The 26,961-nt window shown below is 47.8% G+C and overlaps 1 protein-coding gene across 4 annotated transcripts; it reads right to left on the bottom strand.

The window, feature by feature from the left end:
• Window positions 1-4,701: 4,701 nt before the first annotated feature.
• On the bottom strand, window positions 4,702-20,651 carry TRA2B (transformer 2 beta homolog). 4 transcript variants are annotated; one of them, XM_029962667.1, is made up of 10 exons: window positions 20,593-20,651; window positions 14,548-14,825; window positions 14,153-14,341; window positions 10,760-10,922; window positions 10,305-10,493; window positions 9,363-9,478; window positions 8,500-8,583; window positions 6,115-6,177; window positions 5,601-5,674; window positions 4,702-5,097 (listed from the first exon to the last, which is right to left on the bottom strand). In XM_029962667.1, exons 4-10 carry the CDS (start codon window positions 10,790-10,792, stop codon window positions 5,087-5,089), a joined length of 570 nt encoding a protein of 189 aa, XP_029818527.1. In that variant the 5' UTR covers window positions 10,793-10,922; window positions 14,153-14,341; window positions 14,548-14,825; window positions 20,593-20,651; the 3' UTR covers window positions 4,702-5,086. The 4 variants fall into 4 exon arrangements, with proteins under 4 accessions (XP_029818527.1, XP_029818526.1, XP_029818525.1 ...); XM_029962666.1 differs by having other exon boundaries at window positions 14,153-14,286; XM_029962665.1 differs by having other exon boundaries at window positions 14,153-14,825.
• Window positions 20,652-26,961: the final 6,310 nt, after the last annotated feature.

The raw sequence follows: 26,961 nt of genomic DNA, 5'->3' as shown, positions 1-26,961 counted from the left end.
GGGTGTGTGGCTCTGCTGGAGGGTGTCCTCAGGTGACCAGGAGCTGCTGTCACCACCTGCCAGCAGGTTAAATGACATTTTCCTCTCTCCTTTTTAGAACAAAAGCCAAATCCCTATGGAAGCACATCCGAGCTGTGATCGGAGAGTGGAGTGAGGTGCACGATAACACTGGCTGGGGGGGTGACAAGTGGCCTCGTGTCCCAGGGACAGTCATCCCTTGCTGGGGCGGGGGGGTGAAGGGCAGCAACCTGAATTCCCTGGATTTTAAGGCAATTAAAGGACAATTAAACCATCCCTCTGCCACTCTTCCCCTGGCACAGGGAGATGGATGGAGTAGGAATAGCGGTGACGGGAGCTCGATGCCATGCCTACAGCAAAAATAGATGTGGTTGGGCTGTGATGATGCAAAGCCAGAAGAATCCTTCTCCTCCGATTTCCCCGGCTTTGCTTTCAGGCGGCTCCTGCCTGGCTGTCATTTGTCACCGGCGCCAGGGGCTCCCCCAGCCCCAGCACATTTTTGGGGTGATTTTAGGCTGAAATGAGTCATTAATGTCCTTTTCAAAGATCTGACCCTCTGTCAGGTCATTCCTTCCTCCTCAGGGATGAGCTATCGACAGGAACGGGGCAGGGAGCTGCCGGTTCATCGCGTGAGGTCACTGCCACTGGGAAGCAGCAGGAGAAACACGAGGCTTCAGGATTAATTAGTGCCCACGGGATCCAATACCTACTTATGACTCCTCACTCCAGCTTCTGGAGCTGGATGTATCAGAGGAGTCTCCTGCAGGCACCGGCATGAGCTCATCCCCCCTGCCCCCAAGTTTTGGCTGTGCAGAAAGAGCTCAACAACCTTCCCCAGAGGTTTTCCCAAACCTACGGAGCTGGTGCTCTCTTCCCCAGAGTTTTGGGGGATCGCTCTTGCTCTGATTGTGATGCTCAAGGGGAGTTTGTGCTTCGGGGAGGAAGATTTCAGAGCACTGCTACAAAATAGTTGGGAGAGGCAGTAAATGGTCCTAAAAGCAGTGCAGGATCCAGCAGGAAAGGGAAAGGCATCTTCTGAGGGCAGCCCTGCAGGAGAGATCATTCCTCTCTGGAAAGGGACGCTGGCATGGAACGAGTCCGGAATGTGGCAGCGAGACCGATAAAATGGGCAGAAAAATACAAGAGGTTGAAGGAGGATTTGTTTAGTCTGGAGAAGGGCAGGATAACCTGGTCCCTGTGAAGGGCTGCCTTGAAAAAAGAGAAACTAGGAAAAAAACGGAGTGTTTGGTTGATTGAACATGGGAAGAGAAGGAGGTGCCGTTCCTCGGCTGGAGGTTGGACGAACATCTGGGACTCCCACATCCACCCCGGGGCTGCCCCGAGGGGTTCCTGAGTCTCCTCCAAGCTCTGGCTGGCCCACAGCTCCATTTTATCCCAAGCCTTTGGAAAGCCTGTCTCAGAGCAAGCAGGTTGGGATCCGTGAGGTTTCATCCCCCTTTTCTGGTGGACTGGTCTTACTGGGATGCACACTCAGGGCATTGGTTGGGCTCCTTTGATTTTGGGGAGGTCCTGGCTGGGGCACCTGTGTTGGATCCCTCCATGGATCCCACATCCACAGAGGATGTTGGGAACAGGACAGAGTGGGGAGGGAGGATCCTGCCTGGAGCCAGCAGGAAGGACGTGGCGGCTCCAGAAGTTACCCCAGAAGGCTGTGGTTATCCAGCAGGAAAAGCTCAGTGACCTGGCTCAGGAGGAACCTGGCTCAGGAGGAACCCGCCTCAGCTCTCTGATCTATTTTCCCTGAATCCTTAAGGATATTTTTCACTCATTCATCACACAGAGAATCTCAGGAGAGCTTCATCCCAACCTTGTCCTGTCAGGATTGGGAACAAGATGGGATACAGCTGCTCATTGCTCCATGGGGCTGCAGAGACTACACAGGACAGGCAATGCCTAAAACAACTCCCAATAAACCCTGTCCTAAAAATTAACCCTTTTCCTTTCCAAAAGGGCTTGGTTTGTTTTCCCAGGTGTTCCATGACACGGAATGGGAGCAGAGTGTGGTGCTGGGGTGGCTCCTACCTGCCCTTCACCACCCTGGGCAAGGCACAAGGCAGATCCCAAATTCCCACTAATCGGGTGTGGATGAACTGTCTGGAATGTGTGTTTTGGCTTTTGGAAACCTCGCAGCTGCTGCAGAGGTGAGGGAAGAGCATCAAGGACTGGGCTGGAACCAGCCCACTTTGGCAGGTGGGGTTATCCCTCAGAAACAGTGGAGCTGGGAAAACAATTCACAATTTGGTTGGAAAACACATCCATGATTTTCAAGCCCTCTGGGAATCGTTTTACTCACCCTCTGCTGGGACACGAGTGAAAATCTTCCAACTACTCACTGGATTTTGGAAGCTTCCAGGTCTGTAACAGTCGGGAATGCCGAGGTGGAGGCACTGCCATGGCTGGGTCATTAAATTAAGGACTGGGACTGTGTTAATTACACCTGCACAGGGGCCGAGTGTGAGCGAGACAGAACTATGGGAATGATGGACCAGGAGCTCCTTCCCAACAGGCTTCCCAACAGTTGTGCTGACTCACTCAAGGGGACCTGCAAGGTATAGATGTGTGGGACTGAGGTGGTGGAGCGAAGGCCAGAGATGGATACCTAGGAATGCCCTGTGGAGCTGGACTCTTTGTATCCGAGCAGGAAAATTAAAGGATCAGCTTCTCACAGCTCCAAAGCAGCTCTGGTGGGATGGGAGCATTTGCCTTGCGTGTGATGGATTTGCTGGAGCCAAAACATGAGCTGCAAAATAAATCCCTTGAACCCAAATGGAGGAGCTGCAAGGAAAAATGGGATTTTTAGACCCACAACTGCCCTGGTGCTCCGCAGCTCCCTCGAGCTGCACGATCCCGAAAGGGATCCTCGTGTCCAGGGAAAGTGAGGAGGTGCCACAGGGCTGCACTGGGACAGGAGCATCTCCCGTGCTGGGAGAGGCCCAAACTGCTCCAGAGGAAATTCCACCTGCACATGTGGAGAAAGACCAGTGGCACAAACATCTCCTGGTTTCCTTTTTCCCCTCCACGTGCTCCAAAGGTTTGTATTTGTCCTGCTCCTGACGGGAAAGCGGGTCAGGAAAGGGCACAGCCTGTCACATCCAGCAGCAGATGCTGCTCTGGCAGAGGACTCCTCCCTGCCCCGGGGAGATCCAGGCTGGGGGTCAGGATACACTTCCCCCCTTCCCCATGGATAATTCCTGCCTGGCTCCTGGCGGAGCCCCAGCCGTGGTTTCCAGCTCATCACATACCACAGCAGCCTGTCAGCCGCGTCACGGGGCAACACTACACCCAGGAGCAGCTGAGCGGGGCTCACCCTGCACACGGAGCCCTCGGAATGATTCAGCAGCAGGAAGCACTGCACAAAAGGCTCTGCTGTGGCAGGGCTGCAGCAGCTGCTTCCCAAAGCCCAGGAACAGCTTTAACACGGATTTTGGGGCGCACCTCAGCACTGCCTCCCATGGACACGACCACGAGTTCTTCTGGCTTGTCTGCATCCAGATCCAAGCCTTCCCTGGCCTTTATGACAAGGACACTGAGGGGCTGGAGTGTGCCCAGAGAAGGGGCTGGAGCAGCAGGAGGGGCTGAGGGAGCTGGGGGGGCTCAGGGGGACCTTACTGCATTCCCCAAATGCGGCCAACTCCCTGGCAGGAGGGGTGGAGCTGTGGGGGGGGTCGAGCTCTGCTCCCAGGGAACAAGGGACAGGACAAGGGGAAACGGCCTCAGGCTGTGCCAGGGGAAGGTCAGGTTGGACATCAGGAGGAATTTCTTCCTGGAAAGGGCTGTCAAGTATTGGCACAGCTGCCCAGGGCACTGGTGGAGTCCCCATCCCTGGAGGGATTTAAGCCATATGGCACTTGGGGACATGGGTCAGTGTGGCCTTGGCAGTGCTGGGGATGGCTGGACTCGATGGTCTTAGAGAGCTTTTCCAACCTAAATGATTCCATGATCCATAGAGCACCATGGCCTGCAATGCTCACATCAAGCGGGGATCTGGCATCCGGATTTGGGACACTCTCAGCACAGGAACCATGTGACACATTCCAAGGAATGTGTCAACAGGAGCAACAACTCAGTCCTGGATGAACCGTTATTGCTTAGACAGTTAAAAATAATCACTGCCCTGATCCCATTGTCCACTCAGGACAAGTAAAGACAGGGAATTTTTTACAAATACCTGGATAATTTGTAAATCCCTGACACCTGGTGTGCTGTTGTTGGTCACCTCCTCTCCAGGCAGCTGCAGCAGGCAGGGCCTATTCCTTCAGTCCCCTGCTCCACATGATTTATCAAACTCCTCGTGAGAGCAAACAGGAAAAGGATTTTCTACCCTACATCCACAGGGAGCATCATTTTTGAGTCCAGAAATGACTATAGTGTTATTTCTAGACAATAACCCCACATTCTCATGATGAACCAGTGTGGAAAGCTCCTCCAACACAAGATTAAAAAGTAATTAGCTCACAGATCCAACTGCACAGATTCCCAAGTGAGGGATTCAGAGCTGATTTCAGAAGTGAGAAATGGACTTGAGAAGCACTTTAAGTACAATTTTTTCCGTGGGACACCAAAGGACTGGCTGATCCTGAAAGGAATGGACAGCACCTGCCCTGGGATTACCTGAAGGATTTTGTTTTCTTGGCAAAAATAAGTAGGAAAAGAAAAAAACCAAACTTGTTTTTGTTTTACTTGTCACTTTCGGAAAGCATTTTACACAGGTTTGGATCTTGGGAGTAACTTGGAATCAGTAGAAAAAACTAACTGCACGGTTTTTGTCTTTACAATAGAAACCCTTCAGGAGTCAAAATGGAGACTAAAAAAATACATGCAAAACATACTCCTTTCAAAACACAAGTGAAAACAAAGCACCAACTACACAAATACGCAGGATGAAACAGCACTGAACACCACAGAAGTCGTCCTCATAAAAGGTGTCAAAGTCACCTAATTCACTAGGCACTGTCACTTGGTTAAACAGAGGAGACAATAAAAAAATATTGTCCACAAACTTGCAATTTCAACTCAAAGGCTGTAGCTAGAAATTCCGTGTCATGCTTTAATAGCGACCTGGAAGAGAAAACAAACACAGTAAAACATACTGTCAGACTTCAAGGATTGAGAGATTTGGAACTAAAGCTCACTGCCCCCCTTCAAACCTGCATCAAATTCCAGAGCCTCATGTCCTGGAGGTAACCAAACTCCTGCTTTAAGAGAGTTCTGGAGGAAGGAACAGGACCTCAGCTTCAAAACAAGTACTGTTATCTTGTTTATTTTCTCCAAACTAAATATCTGCTCTGTGCTCAAGGTTGCCTGTTGCTCAGTTCCTTCAAAAGGAACTGTGGTTCAATAAAGAAACCACGCTGAAGTCAATCCTTATGGACACAAAAGCTCAAAAGACCTTCAGGGAAAGGGGAAATTTGCTTTTGAGATGTGAACTCTGAGATTAGGCCAGGCCAGTTTGGACAGGGTTTGGAGTCTATGGAGGTTGTCCCTGCCCATGGCAGGGGGAACAAGATGAGCTTTAGGGTCCCTTCCAACCCAACCCACTGCAGGATTCCATGGGTACTTACGAGGTGAGTAGGATCGGGATCTGGACCGGGATCTGTAGCCCCCTCGGCTGTAGTATGGGGACGGTGACCTCCTCCTGGGACAGGGGGGACACAAACAATCCCTTTGTTAAACTCAGCTTTATGTGGATACCTCTAACAACACCCTGGGCTTGGGAATGCACTTGGGAAAACTAATGAGCACAGGAAGAGCTGATCAACATTTCCAGTGGGTAACACAGTGAAGATGTGGATTTTCTAATACCAGGTCTAATATTATTTTTGACTCTTACAACAAATACAACCTCTTGCACTCACAATTTGCCCACATGTCACTTTAGTTTCAAGTCAGGTGCATCCCAAACAAGAAGGGCAAGACAAATAAATCCACCTTAGCTTTTAACCTGAATTATTTGTCCAAGATGAAGATTTATTTGACTTGCAGTCGCTGCTACAGCCAACCCACCCCAAACCCCTCCAATCCAGGCACTCCCAAGTTTTGTGTTTCCTTGCCCAGTTCCACTAATCCAGTAAATACCTGTAAAACTGATCCCTGTCCTGAACAGCTCTCCAGCCTCCTCCTCCACCGCCGCCTCCTCCTCTGTGAAAACAAAAGCAGAACGACTTTTAAGAATTTAAAAAATAAACAAGAAGTTCATTGTACAAGCAAAAAACATCATCAAGGGTAAGAAAATGATGTCAAGACAAGAAAACATTGGTTCCTACACCGGATGATGCTGAATTACTTCGCTGTGTTCATTTTTACCCATTTAAGGCAGGCCCTTTGAGTTAATAATTTGTTTTAAAGTAGCAAGATCAACTCACTACCCTGAGGACAAATGTTGATTCCAAGGTGGAGGCAGGAAAAAACCCCACACTCCAATATTTTCACACTTCAGTCACATTTAAACAACAGCTGAGGTAGAACAGAAACAACTTATTATTGCATTTAATATTAAGTGGTTGGACTGGTACCTCCTCAGACTTAGATCAGCAAAGCGTTACCAGAAGGAGACTAAATCAAGTTTAAAGTCTTCTCCAGTTGTGGTTTGGTGACTGGTTTTAAGGTTAGTCTTTAGCTTACAGATACTTTTCCAGGCAAAATTAAGCCTCCCATGGAAATGAGGAGAAGTTAAAGTTTTAACAGGACAATTCCCATCTGACACTGTATTTCCCTTAAGGCTTTATTTTCACAGAGGGCAGGGAAGGCAAAGGAATTGTTACTAATTGAATTTTTAGGGTGGGGTATGCTATGCTTCACTGCATCTTCAACAATTCCAAGCCTCCCTTCCTCAGGGAAGCACTCACAACACCCCAACATTTCTCTCTCCCTCACACAACCAGGACGAGAGAGTAGCAGATCCTGATATTTTTAAAGCAGCCACACATGAGGCGTTTGTGGCTCCATATTCCTGGAATCATGGAATGGTTTGGGCTGGAAGGGACCTTAAAGGCCACTTTGCTCCACCCCCTGCCATGGGCAGGGACACCTTCCTCAGAGCAGGTCACTGTCCCGGGCTGCAGCTCCTGACCCAGTGACGGTTTCTGGTGACACCTCACAAACACCTGACCACTGGTCAGGAATGAAAAGGAACCCCTTCAGCACTGCACATCTGGGCTCCTGCCACATCTAACCAAGGAAGAAATGACACCTGAAGAGCACACAAGCAACAGATCTCAAGGACAACCAGCACACCCCGACTGACCCTTCCTGAGACAATGAGGAAATCTGAGCTCGGAAGAAGTGCAAGACAGATGGTGCAAAACTCTCACCAACCACTGCAGAGCCATATCTTTGGCTGTCCTTAGGTGTCTTTATTCTGATATTCACATCAGAATGCCATACAAAACCAAGAGAAGTGGGAGAAGCAAGCTGGAAGCACCATTTAACAGCCTGTGTAGCACCAGACTATGCTGTACATCCTTCCTGTGCCCCAAGACCCTCGTGAGCTGCTCCAGTACTTTGGTTAATTACTTTTAGCACATTAAGTGACGTGAAGTTTTAACTATCCCAAGCAAGCTCCTGCGCCTCGTGCTCCAAAACAAACTAGATGATTGATCCAAGAGCCTTCTACCACATCTGAAAGCTACACACCAGTGGTGGCAAAGAATCCAGCTATTTCCATGAATACATGGTTGTCATCAGGGAACAATCCTAAATCCACCTATTGCAGAGGCATTAAAGCTTTGCAAACCACTGGGAAGCACTACTACACAATTCTGCAATTACAGGAATGCTTGCTGATTGCAGGCAGAAAAAATAAACTCCTGAATTTGTGTCCAGCTTAAGAGCGTCCCAGAAATTGTGAGGATTCCACAGGGAACATTCTGGAAAATGCAGAGGACAAACTTCTCCATCACTAGCACCAATTACACCCCAAACTTGTTTACACACATATCCAACCTGAAGAGGTATGTTAAAAAAGCTTTTTAAATGCAAATGTCCAGTAGAGAACAGGTCTGTTACAATCCCCAACTCCTTATTTTTGGCAACATTTGAGGTACCATAATTATCAGTGGGAGATACTGGGGAGCACTGCAATTTCTTTTTGTGTACTACACTGTGCTCAATATCTAAGCTGGCACTGTAATCCCAACTCAAATATCAGATCTGCACCATCTCAGTGCTAACAGATGAACCAACCAAAGATTCTTCTAAAATCAGAGTACAGAAAACACACTTAATGCAGACCCAGAAGACATTATGGACTAAATCACAGCATGAGTTAAACACTACAAAGTATTTCTCAGTGTGACCGACGTGATTTGTCATTTTGGTGACCATTTCACAGGAAGGTTCCAGAATGACAGTGAGTGCAAAACTCTTCTGTCATACTTATGTAGGATGAACTGCCTGATGCCTGTGCAGGTAGCTGAGAAAGCAGAAGTTTCCAAAGCAGTGGAATCCCCCAGAGCCCCTCACCTGTATGACCTGCTGTAATAGTCCCTGTCGTCGTACCCTCGGTCGTACCCTCTGTCATAGTAATCTCGTCGTCGGGAGCTGCCACTGAGGAGGGAGAGAGAGTTGTATTTTATCAGATATTAAACATTCACATGGTTTGCAGTCAGCTAAGTTCATATTATTTAAACTGGGTTATGTTATTACCTCCCACCGTCACAGCTGAAAAGACCAATGTAGGTAGGAACAGAACTACTTAAACTACTTAAAATTGCTTTTTAAACGCTTGAACTTTCAGCCAGGTCCTTTCCTCTCTGGCCTGCAACCTCTTCACCTTTTGGTATCACAGGCACAGGAGGAATTCCATTCTGTGAGTGCTCTTCATTCACTCTGAACTCTGAGCAAACGCCTTTTGAATGAACTTTCTGATTACAAAAATAACCTGCAGTCTCAACACTACATCAGCATAACCACCAGTGAGTTGAAAGTCTTGGGAAATCAACTGGGGAATGACTTGGGAAAACAGTTTACACTCTTGGAAACTGGAAGTCAAAAGTGTACTGTGTGGACAGGGCGAACTGCTAATCCCAAATATTAATGGAGCCACACAGCTGCTCCACCAGCATTTGCTCATTCACTCTTGAAAACCTGAGCTTACAAAGCTTAAAATAATTTAGAAATTAAGAAAAAAACAACATGTACTGTAGACTTTTTGAATCTAAAGAGCTGGAAAGAGATGCAGTAGTGATGGCTGAGGCAAAAGGCTGATAAACCAAAAAAAGACCACTCAGAACCAGGTGTCTTAAAGGGGAAACAGAACAATTCCTATAAAACACAAGGCAATTAATCCTGGTTTGCAAAAAAAAATCCCCACACAGGTCACTTACTAAGTGGGTCTTCCCATGTAGATTCCAGGGGTAGGCGTGTGAGGTCTTTTTGTTATGGAGAAGTCTACCCGGATCCTTCTTCCATCCAGCTCCATTCCATTGGCACGTTCCTTTGCCTAAGGAATGATAAAATACCATCAGCTGTGGGCATGAACTTTGGTACCAACACAGATTTCTAACCATTGCTCTAAGTGTTAAAGTTAAGTCCTAAAAAGACTCAGTTTGGAGCCAGGTCTGACTCACACTTTCTGTATAACACTGAACATAAGCCATAAGACCATCTGGACTTAAACATCAGTAACCCCTGAAAATGTAATTTAAAAGCCATTAAAAGCCTGAAAGGAACATAATTTAACAAGTGTTGCAGTGCCTCTTAATAAGATTAAGAGGAATCTTTGAACATGCTGATGTAGGGAGATGCAACTACTCCAGTACACAAGAAGCAGCAAATAATTCAGCAGTTAACAAAGAGCACTGTTATGCTGATTTAAGTGTTTTCTCTCCTCCAATACACCCCTAAAAATAACCATAACCACGAATATAATGATATCAGAGTCATAAGTAAATCTGAATCGAAGAACTCAAAACAATTTTGGTTTGGGTTTTTTTCTGCCAAGTAGCAGGACCCACATCCAAAGCATCCACGTGGAAGCCTTCATGCCAGATGTGGAACAGAAGACACTGGAGAGTTTCAGGAGTGGGATTTATGCAGAATATAAGCCTGGTTCCAGCCCATAAGCACACAGCTCTGCAAGGCTGGCACCGGTGTAGCATTCTACACTGGGTGAGTCCAGAATTCCCTGTTCATTCTGTAGCACTCACAAGTCCAAATTCCATGATTCTGAGATGCCAAGCATTTTTCAGGCCCTGAGCTTGCCCAGGTGACAGAATAAACACCTGTGCAAGTGAGAGCCCACAAACATTCCCCAGCCCCCAACCTACTTCCTTGGCATCCTCCACGTTCTCGAAGTACACGAAGGCGAACCCCCTGGACCGCCGGGACTGCTGATCGTACACGATGGAAACATCGGCAATGGGCCCGTACTTGGAGAACACTTCTCTCAGATCCCTTTCTGTGGTGTAGAGGCTCAGCCCAAACACCCCGAGACAACAGTTTGGGTCAGGATTTGCCTAAAGGGAGGGACAGAAAGAGATCAGAATGAAAACAGGTTGTATTTGCAGTGCAGGTTGTGACTGTCAGGGTTTCAAGATAAAACAAAGATGGGGCTGAGATCTGGGCTGGGCTAATGGAGACACCGTCACATCAAAGCCAGAGGAACACAAGCCTCCTTTCACAGAAACCCTTTGTGTTTGTACCTCGGGGTACAGCACAAACCAGCAGGCTGGGGGACTGCAGGCTGTGCCCAGCACTGGGAGCCACTCCTGAGCACACGTACCCTGTTTCCAATGTGACGCCTCCGAGTCGACATGGGGGAGTGGCTGTGGCTGTGCCGGCGCCGATAGTCCCGACTGTACGACCTGCTCCTGGATCTCCTGTGGGAGCGGGACCGGGAGCGGGACCGCGTGTAGTGTCTGCGGGAACTCCTCCTCGATCTAGATCTGAGGGGACAAAGGTACAGTGTTGGCTTGGTTTGGGGGTTTTAACCCTCCAAAAATACATCAGAGTCACAAAAAGCTCATTTTCCAAAGTCCTGCAGCCCCACACGCTTCACTTATAATCAATTTAGTCACTACTCACAAGGACTGTTAAATATTCACTGTTAAGATTCCTGCAGGAGCCTCTCCTTGATTTTACTCAGCTTTTAACTTCCTTTAACAAGGCTCTCTTGGTTTGACACAGTATTGCTTAGAATATTCAGAGTTTAGTTAAAAACAGGTGGGGTGGTTGTCTTTTAACACTTATCAGATAAAGGGAACAGGAGTATGGTTTAACATTAAGCCTGCACCACTGCAGAGGGGGCACTGAAAAATAAATACACCTTTAAAGTCTGGTAAACAGCCCTGAAACAGAGCTCAACACAATCTGCAGGAATTAAGCTGCAGTAGCTCCTTTACCTGCTGGTATTTCAGCAGTTATTTAACACTAGCTGTTCATCAATGTTGACACGTTCACACTCCAAGTGTCTTTAGACAAAGGTGCAATTGCTCACTGATTTTTTCCCCTCCCCAGGAATGTTTTCTCACAGCATAAGCTCTGTGGACATGAGGTTCTGAAACACTTCCATTCCTTCTCCCAGACCCTCAGCCCTCCCAAAACAGCCAATCCTAGGGGAAAAGCTAGGCAGGCACTTCCACTGGGATACTCTGCCTGCCCTTGCCCTGTGATGGCTGCACTGAATAACCTGCATTCCACACCACTCCCAAGAAAAATCCCTGCAAGGCTAAGAAGTGCAGTTAACAGTTTAACAGTCAATGGATCTAAGTCAGAAATTGTTGATTTTTAGGCTCTTGTGTCTTAGATGTCCTTCCTCCAGTTCCACAGCACCACCACACTGGCACGAATGAAGCTCTGAACCTGAACTGGTTTCTACTCCTGAGCATTTAACAGCTTCTTCACAGCCAGGATTTCTCCCCACTTGTCACCAGACAGCCAAACTGCAGGATAGATCTCCTGAAAAAACACCTTCAACCTCACCAGCAGTGAGCCAGATAAGCTCAACTTGAAATATATATCCATGCCCAGGAGAAATTACTGCAGCATATCCCATTACAGCACTTCTAACTATGTATTTAGAATGAAAATATTATTTTTGGCAACAGAAAGTTTACCAAAAAAAAAAAAAAAACCAAACCCAAGAGAACTTCCCTGAAGCTAGGAAGACAGTAAAAAAAAGACTGAAATAATAATAATAATAAATGAAGTTGCACACATGCACACAGCCATGTTTCAGCCAGATACAGGAAAAAAAATAATTAAGGTAAACACAGAGTTGATATTCCAGGTACCACAACGTTCCAGCCAAAGATAACAAGCTGCCCACTTCAATAAAAGCAGATTTTAAAATCAGATAGATCCACACCCCAACTGATAAAAACACCAGGACACAGGTTGGTTCCCAAATCAAAGTTTAATTTACCAAGCTGGTAACTCAAAAATACATTTGCAACAGAAACTACCAAGAAATATGAAAGTTCTCACAGGGTTATTTCTCTGGGGAGAGCCAGATTTAAATGATGTGCCCCTGACCACATCCCAAGGTGTGACAGCACTGAAGAGAGATTAAGATACAACATTTCTAAATATGTGCCTTGACACAATTCCACCCAAACCTGCTAAAGAACACTAACCCTGCTCTACAATTCCAGTATTTCCAGCCATAGGCATCTTCAAGACAGCTGTTAAATGCTCAGGAAGCCATAGTAGTCATAAACTGCTACTTTTGGTCATCAGAAATTATAAAGTCAGTTGCCAGGGTATTAAAGACTGATTTCTTGTAAAAGTAAATGATTTGCAAGGTCTCTTGTGAATTCTAGATCTTGTATTTGCTTCTCCAGAATTTTATACAATTTGTGATTGCACTCTTACTCAGTATGATGGTTATTCTGCAAGTGGGAAACATGGGTATGGAATCCCTGGGGTCACGGATTAAGGGGCAGAAGGACATGCTGGTTGGAATCCTGACTTTATTGTAAAATCAGAAGGTTCCCCAGGCGTGTTTTGCAGCCTCCACCCCCCGAGGTTTTCAAACCCCAGCTGGACAAAGGCCTGAGAGCACAGTCTGAGCCCAGAGCTGACTCTGCCTTGGGCAGGATCTGGGACTAGACCCTTCCTGACCTGCCCTATCCCTCTCTCACTGCTGGCACTTCCAGAGGTCCCTCCAATCCCATCCTCTCCTACGGTGCTACTCCACCAAGTGTTTATTAATTTAATTTGACACATTTGTTCCTGCACTCCAGGGACTGCCAAGTGCATGATTTCACGTTTGTGACTGTGCCTGAATTGGACAATAAACCTCGTTCTTCTGCTGTCAAAACCTCCCAGCCATTTTCCTTCTCACAAAAGCCTTTCACTTTGATCTTGCAAGATCTAACACAGTATTTGTGATTGCTAATAGCACAGAATCTCCCAGTGTCACCATCCTTCCCCCAGGCTTTGGCAATTCCCTGCTTGTTCACATAAAAAAAGTAAGTTGTGAACAGCTCAAGTGGAACCCCCTCTGCTAAACCCCACTTTATTTAACCTGAATGCCTACAAATGAGTAAAAAAAACCATCAACACCTTCATTTCTGCAGTCAGCACTCAACCATCAGCTCTTTTAGGAGGAACTCTGCACCCCGGTGAGTGCAAGGAGAGGTGATACAGTGCAAAAGGCACGTTCACAGGGCGTGTTTGTGCTGCCATGTAACAAATACAATGAGCAGGTTACTTTCTTGCAACTCTCTTCAGGAGTTTGGAAAGCTTTCTAATAGTTAAAGCTCCCTAGCCTGTTAATTTTCAAGTTAAAGTATTTAAAAGGTCAGACTGTTATCTCTGCAACTGTTTTTCATTGCCCACTCCAGGAACACCATGAGAAAACGTAATGTGACCTAAACTGGGCAATTCTAAAAAGTTCCTACCACTCCCTGCTCAGAAACAACTCAATATTCCAAGAGGCACTTCCAAAGTGGGTCAGAAGGGATACAAACCTACAGAGCTGACTACCTCCTGTGTAGCTGACTCTTGGAAAAAGCTGCAAAAATACCAATCCTGAGACCACTGATGCCCCTCTGCATTCCACGGCCACAGATCCCTGGTAACTGTGGGAGCAGAACCGGCTGAGTTGGACGTCACCTTGGATGTAACCACCTGAGTTGTGAAGAGGAGGAAGAGGTAAAAGAAGCCAACTCACCTGGATTCAGACCTGGATCTAGATTTTGACCTGGAGCGCCTGGAATCCTCCTTAGAGCGAGATCTTGCAGGGGTGTGTCTCCCCGACTTGCCAGACCCATGAGCACTTCCGCTTCTGGAAGCAGAGCGGGATTCCTGCACGCAGATATTGAAAGCCTAATTTGGACACAATTCCTCGTTTACCTACGGGCTGCAAACAAGCTCCAGTGAAATCAATGGAAATATTCATTGCTACGTGTCCGGGCAGTTGGATTAGCACTGCCTAGATTGTTAAGGAGGTTTTTTTTTTTTCCCTGGTAGACACTTCTTTACCCTGCATGTACTTTTGCTATTAAACAGATAATGCATGCATGTTTAGCAAAATATACAGGGACACATAAACAGACTAGTAATTACTTAGCGTAGTGCTTTCAGATTCCAGATTACTTCTTATCTTAACTTCATTTTTATTCCTTTTCTTCATTCTTCCGTTTCAAATTCTGACTTCTTTCATCTTCCCCACTTCACACAAATTGCTCAATATTCTACAAGTGGGACTTCTGGTCTGATAATTAGCATGCATTCACTTTCTTTTTTTTCAAATTTCAGCTTCACTTATTCCTGAGCTTCAAATAATTCTCATTTATAAAACTTGTCAAATGGCGACTTCCGCATTTTCCTTCTTCAACATTAACCTTAATAGAAAAAGAACAGGATGAAGAATATTTAAGAACTCCAGGATAAAATCTAGTGCCAAAACTGAAACTAGAAAAAAAAAATGTGCTGTGGACTTTTACTATAAATGCAGTTTAAGGATTGAATCTACCAAAGCCCTACGATTTTATCAACAGGTTCAGTCAACTCAGTTTAACTTAACACTAAGCAACTGAATTTGCTATTTATGCCTGTATTTAATATAGCAAGTGCAACTGGATCAGCTGAGTACCTCCTAAGGAATTGTAGCATCAGGAAACTCAAAACAGTTTGCACTATCAGCCACATACTGAGACAAACTCCACGAGAAGTGAGTGCAGGAAGGTCCTGCTGCGGCCACTGCCCGAAGTGCTTCGAAAGCACAGCGTGGTTGGGCCTTCAGTGAGCTACAACTGCCTCAACTCGGGGCCATCCTGCACCTGAGGGGAAGGTTTGTGAGCACACACACCCCCGGCTGCCTGCACATTGGGGTCACACACCCGGGGGGGTCACACACCCGGGGGGTCACACACCCGGGGGGGTCACACACCCGGGGGGTCACACACCCAGGGGGGGTCACACACCGTGGGTTACACAATGGGGGGGTTACACACCCCGTGGTTACACACCCCGGGTGCACAACAGCCCGTGGTTCACACCCCCGGGGGTCACACACCCGTGGTTCAACATACTGGGGTCACACACCCGGGGTCACACACCCGTGGTTACACACTGGGGGGTCACACACCCGGGGGGGTCACACACGTGGGGTCACACACCCGGGGTTTGTGCTTCCATGGGAATCAGCGTTTTCCACCACCCAAAAACGCCCCACATTCCAACAGTGCTCTGGAACCACACCCCACCTGCTCTGTTATCTACTGGTAATCTTCTTTGGTACTGAGATAACCTAATTAGCAGTTTCAACTTATATATTTTTATCTTTAGATCAGTGTAATGCTTAGCTTCAGTCACATGCCTTGAGCACTGGAACACACTAGGAGGTATTCTTAATTTCAAGGTATTGGAGAAAATTTAAAATTCAGCAAAAATTCTACTTCTTCCTAAAAAATAATTCTAGATTTAGAGTAAATTGTGATGAAGAACGATCATTAATGACACCACAGTATCAGATTTTTGTCAAAAATCCCTTGTTTTAGCTGTGCAACACCTCAAACTTGAACACTAATTAAACAGGAATCATTCAAAAATTCATTTGCTAACTCAAAATTAATCAGGCTTAAACCACTTCCATACAACTTAACCCAAATTTTAGCTCCTTACAATTCCCAACCATACAATATGGGGGGAGGGGGGGAGTGACTTAGAGGATAGATTTTCAATTAATTCCAAGAGCAACAGAAATTACCCAAAGTTGTCAAGGCCATACTCTTTGTTGAAATTTTTAAGGTTTTGTTCTAAACTACAGCTGCCCCATATACTGACCTGCAAAGGGCAAGGCAAACACTGAGAAGTAATTAAAGTTACAATTTGCAGATTTAACCTGAATTCATTACTACCTTCAAAAGGAAACAGTCCACAGAGATGAGTTCTGAGTTAATGTATTAATTTAGCCACAAGAAGCCATAACTCCTAAAAAGTTAGACAAAGCAAGATTCAAGAAGAGTTAAAACCCAAAACTAAGCAGTTCTTCCTGTGAGGAAAAATACTTCAATTCACAAAAGGTAATCTGGGCAAGACAGAAGGAGCCATGTCCAAATACAGGGGCACTGAGGTTGGAAAGAACAGGAGAAATGCAGGATGAGAGGGAAGCAGGGAGCAGTTTGCCCAGAAATACACCCCAAACCCTTTGCAGAACTTTTAGAAGTCAAAAGCTTTGAAGAATCAGGAGAGAATTGGTGAATCTTCATTTATTTGGTAGGTTTTCCAGGCAATATTTGCTGTATTATGTTAACATTGATGTGGTATCTGGACAGGGCAGCAGAAACTTGGGAAGAAAAATCCTTAGGACAACTATCTCTCAAATCAGAAAACTGAACTGCTGGTTTATTTTCATCCAGCTCCTTTGGACTTCACAGCATTTCCCAGTTTTTAAACATCTACATTTGGTTTCTAGATTATCCCCAATCCACCACATTTTACAGGATTATGCCACTTCTTTATTCCAGCCTCGAAGGAATTCGTTGCACCTCACCTGCTCCGGACATCACTAGGACCAGTAAAACCCCCCAAAATTTCCCAAGTCGTCACCCTTCCCACCTCCAAACCCCAGGAAATCCTCCCTACCCAAAATTCCATGAACCAGGAGTGTGCAGCACTCCAAACTTAGTTTACACCCCGTTACCCCTGAGGGTTCACACCAGTCACTCCCACAGTTCACTAAAATTGGAGTTTCTCCTATCTGGTTTTGTTGTCCTTTATATTTTCTTTTCCTACTTTTTGCTCTTTCCCTCTGTGAACTTTAAGTTATTTAAAAATGCCAAATTGTCTCCTGTGATGCCATCTGAAAGAGGGAAGAAAGATCCTTCTTTATCCTGCCTATATTCCAGCACTGCTGGTCAGCAGATTGAGACTGGTGCCACTACTAAATGATCTTTTCTTTTTTTCTAGCCTCAAGTCTGTCCAGTGTGAATTTAAAATCCGACCAAATCCCTTGATCTTTACCAACAGTTCTTCCCCTTCCTCAGGCATTACTGGAATTCAGGTGGAAGCCCTGAAGTTTAGGCTTGTGGTTTCCAAGTGATTCTTTCCAGACTTTAGGCACATTAAAACCAAAGTGTGATACTGCAGGGATGGTATTTTGAGCAGCTCTAAGGACATTCATAAAGAATGTTACAGTGCTCCAGGAGCAGGATAATTTGGGGGGCAGGAGGTAGGAAAGGTTTCCATGGGCAGAAGCAGCTGGAAGGCCTGTGATGGCCATGAGTTCTTTGCACTTCTCAGATCCAGTTTTTCCTCACAGGGATGCAAGGTACAGATTTCAGTCAATAATATAAGATAAATAAAAGTATTAGGGTTTTTATAATCAAAGATTCCTACAAACTTATGTATTTCCACTTTCCTAGAGAAAGGTGCAGCCTCACATGTCACATCAGATCTGCAGCCCATTTCTCCAAGGTGTGTCTGTGCTGACTTCACATTCCTCAACCTCTCCACTATGGAATTTAGCAACTGAGCCAACAAAAAAACAACAGCTTTTGCCTCTCTTGCAAAATCAGGGTAGAGCTTCCTCCCACCACCTGTGCTGACCCTGGGGGCTCCTTCAGTGCCCCAGGCTGGCAGGGAATTAACCCAGCAGCAAACCCCAAATAATTTTCTGACAGCTTTGGGTACTGAACCAGCCCCCCAAGAGGTCAGATCAAGTGCCAGCTGGTGAAGGAGGAACACAGGGAATGATCCATCCATCCTTTTGGAGGCATGGAGCTATCAGCTTGTCTCTTTTTCAAACTGCCTCCCCAGACTTCCCTCTTCCACAATTTAGTAATAAAAGTCACCGTTTTTTAAAATATATGATTTAAATACCTTTTAAGTTATCTGTAAATCGAGCATTTACACCATGCAAGTCACTCTGACAAAAAAAAATACATACAAATAAAGCCCTGACTCCTACTGAAGTTTCTGATCACAAATCAACCCATCACTATCAGAATTAACTAATTCATAAGATGAGACTCTATGTTTCCATTTAACTTGACTTTTCCCAACCCCTCCAAGCCTGAATCCCATGAAACTCTGTGAGAACAATTTCAATTAAAAACAAAACAAACTTGGAAAATCCTGGCATTGCAGCACAGTGACAGTATTTGAAGCACATTCCAGTATTTGAAGTATTGGTGGCATTTAATAATTTACTTTCTTCAGTCAAAAAGTTTCCCACTATGGAGCATAAGCTGTAAAAGAGACTTCAAGTGGGGTCTTTTCTTCTTCTTTCATGTTTTTCTTTTTAAAACTGACATAGAAGCCAATTTAAGTTTGTGTTGCTGCTGAAATACCAAATCCCCTTAGTGGCAAAAGCACCTGGAATTTCTCCTTCATCCCCATGAGGACTCAATCCAGTCAGGCCTGCAAACCAATGCAGCTGGAAATGGGATAAAAAAAGATCCAGCTGATTGAATCCCCAGATCTGACTGATTGCAGGAATACTACTGCAAGGGAGAGAGCAGGAACACATTTTCAGTAGCACAATTCCTGGCCTGAAACAGCTTTACAGACACTTGTAAAGTCCCATCCCAGATTATTTACCCAAACACTGACTCTACTCTGCAGAGGCTTCAGCTGGGAAAAGCAGAAAAGCCACTGAGTCAGTAAAATAAAAGCCTTAAATATGCAAAAAAAATTCCTAAATAACAGTGGCAATAGCATTAGGAAAGCCAATCCCTGCTCCAGTCTGGAACAGCAGGCCTGGAGGTCGTTGGTTTTAGTTTTACAAACATGTCCACTGCATACAATTCATCTATTTAAAAATCACAAAAGTTCAGACAAAACTCATTTTCAGCCTCGGCAAAAACTGCCTGCACAGGGTTTATGTATTTTTGTTTTAAATAAAAATATAGAAAAGCAGCAAGAGAGCAGTTCCTGCCCCAAAACCCTGCACAATGATGTTTCACAAAGACTTCGCTACAGAAGTTTTAACATTTCCGCTCATTCTGACCAAAAACACAATGCAGGTTATCCTGGTAAACTTTTTTAAGATTAAACTGGTTTTCAGTCCGACTTGCACAACAATTAAAAAAGCAACTTTAAAAAACCCTGACACCCAAATACCCACCTTGAGCAAATAAAACACACCAGTGACACGAACACATCAAGGAAGAACACTGGGGGTAGCACAACTCTGTTCCCCAATCCCTGTCTTTCACCATTCATTCCCATTTTTAACTTCCTGGAGACCAAATTTTTCCAACCTCACCTGCCTTGAAGTAGAAACACTCCTGTATCACACCTTATTATACTGAATTAGTATGAAAAAGCCATATTCTAAGGAATCCTAAGTGCTCAGGATTACTACATTCTTTAATATTTTTTGTCGCCTCCAGTTTAGAATTTAACTCATCACCTCCACAGCTCCCTCCGATGCTGCAGTGAGTAAAGAAGTTAGAATTATGCTGAAAAAATCCCCCAAACAAAGTACTGACCCCAATTCAAAGGAAAACAAGGCTGATCCACTAAATAAAAAGCAACTAACTGTTAAAGAGGTCATCCGTACTGCAAATGTGCATCACAAACCTGAGGCTTAGCAACTCGTCTACTTCGGTATTAGTACAAAACCCATCCAGACAGTGAGATCTTAAGAGTAACTGTGAGGTTTGAAAGAATATCTGCTGCAGGTTTCACAAAGCGAGGGGGTTGCCTTCGACTATTACGTTTAAATAAGAGCCCGAGCCACCCGGATGTGAGGCAGGAGCAGAGCTGTTGTTACAGGCGACAGGCAGCAAAAGGCAGATAACTCAGAAAGTAGCTCCAAGAGCGGGCTGGAAGGCGACTCCGGAGAGAGGAGCGCAGGATTGCCGCTGCTCAGGGGCGGGACGGAAGGCGAGGGGCCCCTCAGGGCCCGGGGCCGCCATTTTGTCCCTCCCGGCGCGCGGTCCCTGGGCCCAGATGGCGCCGGGGCGCTCTCACGCCGGGGGCGCGTCGGGGAGCGGCGCCCCCCAGCACGCGAACGCCGCTCCGCCCGCCCGCAAGCGGGAATACGGGGGACACGGGGAGGGGGGGACGCGGGGGCGGCCATGCCGCCCTGGAAGAAAGGGGTTAAAGGGAAGGGAATGGGGCCCGGCCGCGCATGCGCGCTCGGGCTCCGCGGTATTAAACCCGCTCGCCGTAGTTCTGCTCCCGCTGTCCGCTCATCGTCCCGTCCCGCCGCTCGCGTTTCCAACTCCCTCTCTCCGCCGCCGCCGCCCCGACCGGACGAGAACCGTCCGCCGGCTACAACTCTCGCGCACGGGAAGTGACGCGCACACGTGATCGGGGCGCGCGCACGGTCGCCCGACGGACAGCAGGACACGCCCTCTACTGAGACGCTGCCCCTTTAGGGAGGAAGACGACGCCCCTGAGCTTTGGCCACTACTCGCCGTGGACTGGCCAGGCCGCGCCCCGGTCTGAGAGCCCCGCCCCGCGCTGCTCCTCGGGGAAAAAAGCCAACCGTCGCCACGTATTGGGTGCGACGCCCCCTACAAGACCACGCGCCCATCCCGCTGACCTTGTCGGTTAAGCCCCGCCTCTCCGCCCTCAGGTGAGGCTTCCCCGCCAGTAGGCGAAGCCACGCCCCCGAGTGCTCACCTGGGGGTGAAGGCCACGCCCTATGAACCCCGCCCTCGATAGAGGCCCCGCCCGGTGAAAGCCCCGCCCTCCGCTCCTCAGGAGGCAGCTCTGACTGTGTCCCCTCGCCCTCCGTAGGCTGTGGAAACCCCTTAAAAACCTGATTACAAAGGGCTTTTTTTGAGTTTTAAGGCGGCGGTTCAGCGCAGGTGGGGAGAGGGGAGCGGGATGTTTCTAACGCGCCCGCTCGAGGGCAGCAGAGCATCGCCGAGCTGGCGTTTTCCCTCGGCCCTTGGAGTTCTGCATAAAACGCGTCCAGCGCGGAGAGGCACAAACACCTTTTCTCCATCACGGCTGTTTTCTGTCACAAACAGCGCCGTAAGGCACAGTGAGGCACCATCACCCTCAAAGGACGTGCAGGGATTAACCCTGGACACCCACACAGAGACGACTGCCAGGATTTAATAAAGCACACACCTCCGGTTTAACCAAAACACCGACTTACTCTGTGCTTCAAACCACAACACTTGGAGTCTGGAGGCAGGAGACATCCCACCTGCTCGGCTCGTCCCGGGGAATCCCAGGATGGTTTGGGTTGGAAGGGACATTAAAGCTCATCCCATTCTACCCCCTGCCATGGGCAGGGACACCTTCCACTATCCCAGGTTGCTCCAAACCCTGTCCAGGCCTGGGCTAGGCCTGACCTATCTTGGAGTTCTCATCTGTTTCCATCAGCTTTGACACTCATGAGAAGACACAACCCCGAGGCTGCTTGGCTGCCTTCCCTCTCCCTCCCAGCCCCAAGAACACGAAGGTGAATTTACCAGATAAAACACGAAGGTGAAAGTATTTTTGCAGCTTTTGCTGGTTTAACCCCATGTGGGGTTTTTAATACCATAGGGGGGTTTTTTATGTCACTTTTCAAGAGTTTCATCTCAGTGCTTTACAGCATTACAGGGTGTTACAGCACAGTTAGTGACACACTGATCCAGAGCCAGAAGGGACTCACTAGGATTATCTCCTGGTGGATGTGGTCCACCTCCTGGCTCTGCACAGCCCCAACAATCCCACCCTATCCCTCAGAGAATCATTCAAACCCTCCTGGAGCTCTGGCAGCCTTGGGGCTGTGCCCACGCCCTGGGGACCTGGGCAGTGGCCACCACCTTCGCATCACTCTGGGGAGAACCTTTGCCTGAGATCCAACCTGAGCCTGCCCTGACACAGCTCCAGCCCTTCCCTGGGTCCTGTCCCTGGCCACAGGGGGCAGAGATTGGTGCTGCCCCTTCTGAGGAAGCTGCAGATCCCGGTGAGGTCTGACCTCAGCCTCCTCTTCTCCAGCTGAACAGACCAGGTGGCCTCAGCCTTTCCTTTTGTTGCAGGAAGTTTAATGGCCATTTGTGTTCCAGCCCTTGGTCTATGTTTACAAATCTAGGTGGTCCTTGACCCTCAGAGACTGTAAACCCAAAACTCTGCCCATCACCCTCACTGCAGAACAAGGCACTGCCCACCCTTCCTCGAGCTCTTTCCCCTCACCAGGGGGACTGAGGAGACACTGGCAGGCATAAATCAGCTGGAATGTCCTAGGAATGAGGGCCCCTCCCCTGTCCCAGTGGTGGCAGGCATTCCAACGCTCCTGAAAGTGCTCTGAGCAGAACAGGGCTCAGGGGAAGAGGGACGGCTGATCTGAGTGCTCAGATCATTCACATTTAAATTTGGGTAATGGAGAGCTGGGGAAGCCTCCCTCCCTACCTTTCAGGAACACCTGAGGCTCTGCAGCAGTGACAGTGCCCTGTAGAGACAGTTATTATCAGTTCCTTTTGCCAGTAACACACATTCCATGAATACATTTACATGGGAATTGGGATCCTGCTGATTTGCAAATCAAAGTAAAATATGATGTTTCTTCATACAGAATGTGTGATGCACAGGAAGGAGCCTGGAGGGATCAGGATGATATGTCCCCCACTTACAAAGAGACCAAAAAACATGGAAAAAGGGCAGAACATTGGAGTCAAGGTGGGCCAGGAAGCTCCTTCTTGCCTTATTCCTTGGGAAAAACCCCCACAGATTTAGTGAAGCAGAGCAAAGGGAACCAAAACACTGTAGTGAGTTTTAAAAGGATCTGGAGAAGAGCACAGGGAGGTACAGGGAGGCAGAGGGAGCTGAGCCAGCACTGTCCTCTCCACTTGGATCTGTCAAAGACAACAACACTTTGCAATGAAAATGTCCCTTGCAGCCCAGTTGTTTCACCTCTTAATCCTGCTCCTTTCTCACATCCCCCTTTAGTAACTCAGTGTCATGGAAGAACAAAGATTAAGTGGAGATTAAGAACATTTAAGTGAAGATTAAAGATTAGGAACAAAGAGTAAGTAAAAAGTCCTGAGTAGGAAACCCGTTCATGGCGAGGAGCTGCTGTAACAGCCCCCAGAACAACAATTTCCCTCTCTCTAGTCATGTGTAATCCCCAAAATTGACCCTGAGTGGAGCAGAGTGGCTCGTGCCTACGCTGCTGAGGTCTCTGGGCTGCTCTTACCGCTTCCAAATCAACTCCAAATCAACTTTCCAGCTGTGCCTCAGCTGGGCAAAGCACTAAAGTCCATCCATAGGTCCTATTGAGATTGAACTTTTGATGTTAATTTTCCACGTTTTTTTCCAACAGATAATCGACCAAAGGGAAAAAAAATGTAAAAAGAAAGGTGGCAATTCCTTAAATTCCTGATTCCAAGTGCATTTGATACTGTTTCATAAACCCACCCCCACAGTTTCTTTCCAGGATTGATGGAATGAGCATCCCCTGTTGTATTTGATATGTTTACCACATAAAAGGCTCGCTTGGGGGGTGCTAATTTAGCTTTCCTGTACTGAATTGCAGGCTGTGAAAAAAATCCACACTTCTGAAAGTTATGGAAAGGTGTTCGGCTTTTTTTACCAGCGGCGCACTCTGATCCCGACATGTCCGGAGCTGCAGACCAGCCTGGCAGCTCCGGCCTTCCCCGCTCCTCTCCTGCCCCCGCACGACACCCGGACACGCTCCCAGAGCGCACAGACACCACAGTTGGGAGCGAGCCAGCTCGGGAATCATTAGGGAACGTTTGGCAGCTCTGCTGCCAGCAGGGACAGACAGTCTCTCAAAGAGCTTTTCCGTGGCAGCGTGTGTGGCACCTTTTACGTGTGAGCTCCCTCTGCCATCCCACCAAGCCCTTCCCGGCTCTGTGCTTCCCAAAGTTCTGCCACACCAGCACTTGTGCAGCTCCTCGCTGGAGGGCGACTGGAGAAACGATCCAGCTGGGACCTTTATCCCTGGCTCTCCTTCCTGCCGAAAGAGCAGATGGAAATGAGCAGAGCAGAATCGTTTAGGTTGGAAAGGTCATCAACCATAAACGAGTCCACCAAGTTGTTCCCTGGGAGCAGAGCCCGACACCCCCCATCTCTCCCCTCCTGTCAGGGAGTTGCAGGGTCAGAAGGTCCCCCCTGAGCCTCCTTTGCTCCAGGCTGAGCCCCCCCCAGCTCCCTCAGCTGCTCCTGCTGCTCCAGCCCCTTCCCAGCTCACATGCTCCAGCCCCTCATTACTTGCTCTGTGCAGTTGGCTGTGATTTCCTTTTGCTGTGGATGTTTATCTTGGGAATTCACTGTTGGCTGAACCAGGTCTTGCCTGTCATGAAGTCCCTTGTCCTAGTCAGAATGGAGCTGTGCTGTGTCCCTGGGTGGTTCAGGTGTGGCCGTGGTGTCCACACAGCTGCCCCGTGGTGCAGCAGGGCTAGTGCTGCTCTGCTCATGTGGGAACACATAGGGAGCGGAAGCTTTCCTGGAAATCCTCTCCAAAGGCTTTTTTCCAAAAGTTCTGCACAAGCTCCTCTATTAACTTGGCCCAGGAGTGCCCACCTGCCTCTGGAAGTGTCTTGCAGACACTCCTGGCTGTCTCCTCAGAGGGGCTTGAAGAGGGGATGCTTCCCAAAGTGAAAGCTGACGGAGCCTGGTGGTCTCCGGTGCCATGCCTGCCTCCATCCATCACATCTCCGTGATGACACGAGTCTTTTGTTGGCTCTTTCCAACCTCGGCATTTCCTGCCAACATCCAAACGGTGCTGCTGGACCCGGAGCAGCGAGGGCTGCACAGAGGGAATGTCCTGTGGGTGGAATATCTGCTGGAGAGCTGCCATGAGCAGAGCATCCTCAGAACCACAGCGCGGTCAAACTTGCCGTGACGCTACACGGGAGCAGTTACAGGAACAACTTGTTGCTCAGAGATGAGACATTCTCAAACACGTGGGGCTTTCCTGAAGACGTCCCAGGGGCTGCCCTGGAGAGGAGGAAGTAGACCCCATCTCCAGGAGGGCTGACCACCTCGCTGGGATACCAGGAGGATAAAACTGTCAATGCCTTCCCCAAAGCCATGCTGCTCCTTCTATCCCAGTTAACAGCTCTTCCTAACCAGGATGGTGCTAGGTAGGGATCAGCTTCTGGGAGGCATAAAGGTGCTGTCAGCAGAGTGGAGTAGCACCAGGAGAAGTGGCTCTGGTTGCCCCCCGAGCTTCCAGGACTCAAAAAGGAGGTATCCATACAGGCATCTCTATGGAAGTGTCAGCGAGTTCCAGCTAACAGAAGAAGAAACCACTTCATGCAGGACCTGAGGGAACAGCTGGAGCTGTGTCAGGGCAGGGTCAGGTTGGATCTCAGCAAAAGGTTCTTTCCCCAGAGGGTGGTTGGGCACTGACCAGTCTCCCCAGGGTGGTGGGCACAGCCCCAAGGCTGCCAGAGCTCCAGGAGGGTTTGGACAACCCTCTCAGGCACAAGGTGGGATTGTTGGGGCTGTACAGGGCCAGGATTTGGACTGGATGACCCTTGTGGGTCACCTCCAGCTCAGGACATTCCATGATTCTATGATTCCATGATTCCATGACAGCAGACACCTCATCAGTGATGGTGACAAACAGGGAGAGCTGTGGAGCTGTGGCTGCTCCCGGCAGCAAGGGCAGGTCACCACTATCACTTCAAATTTCCTTTGTGTGACTCACACCCCGACAGCAATCCCATGCCACATCCAGGGAATGTTTGGTTCAGTAGCCAAGAAGCTCAGGGGTTCCAACACTTCCTTCTGAAGCTCTTGTGGGAATCACAAGTGAGCTGTGAGACTGCATGGAGCAATCACAGGTCACAGCAACCATTCTGGTCAGAAATTAGAGCTTTTCTGAAAGGAGAAAATACATACAAGGGTCATGTGCAATAAATTGCTTTCCTGGGCCTCCACAAAGCAATTAAACAAGTGATAATGGGGTCATTATATAAAACACTGATACAGAGCTGGAAAGGAAATGTATGGCTGCCACGTAGCGCAGACCTGACTAAAGGTACTCCAGATATGATGCCAAGTGTGCAAAGAGCTTTTTGCTCTCTTGCTCCCACAGACCAAAGAAGTGACTACAACCCACCACCAGGAATTAGGGGTGAGGTGGGACTTCATCCATCCCTGCTCTGGAACACTGAGAGATTGGATAGATTGAAAGATCCAGGAATATGGAAAGATCCAGGGCTGTGAGCAGGACATGGATGTGCCATGGATTGTAGGTGATCCTGACGAGGCCATGTTGTCCCAGACCTCAGGGCTTCTCCTGTTCCTCTCTCCATGTCCTTCTCAAGTTGATACACATTATTTAACCTCTCTCCTTTTAAATACACATTATTTAACCTCTCTCCTTTTAAAAGCAAATTCCCAAAAATTGCTCCATCTGCCTCCAAGTGTGTGTATCCAGCTCTAAAATCTCATGCACGCCCTGCGCTCTGGCCCCCAGCCCGGGGTCCCAGCTGTCCATGGGTGTGACATGCAGTGGGATGATCTGCCTAACCCACTTATCCACATTTTCCCTAAAAAGTACATGCCCATTGATCCCAATAAACACATTGCTCAGCCCTTCTCTTTTCCAGG

This window comes from Manacus vitellinus, unplaced genomic scaffold (genome assembly GCF_001715985.3).
Source record: "Manacus vitellinus isolate BGI_N305 unplaced genomic scaffold, ASM171598v3 scaffold_49_pilon, whole genome shotgun sequence".
NCBI lineage: Eukaryota > Metazoa > Chordata > Aves > Passeriformes > Pipridae > Manacus > Manacus vitellinus.
This window is presented reverse-complemented; position numbering and strand designations above follow the sequence as displayed.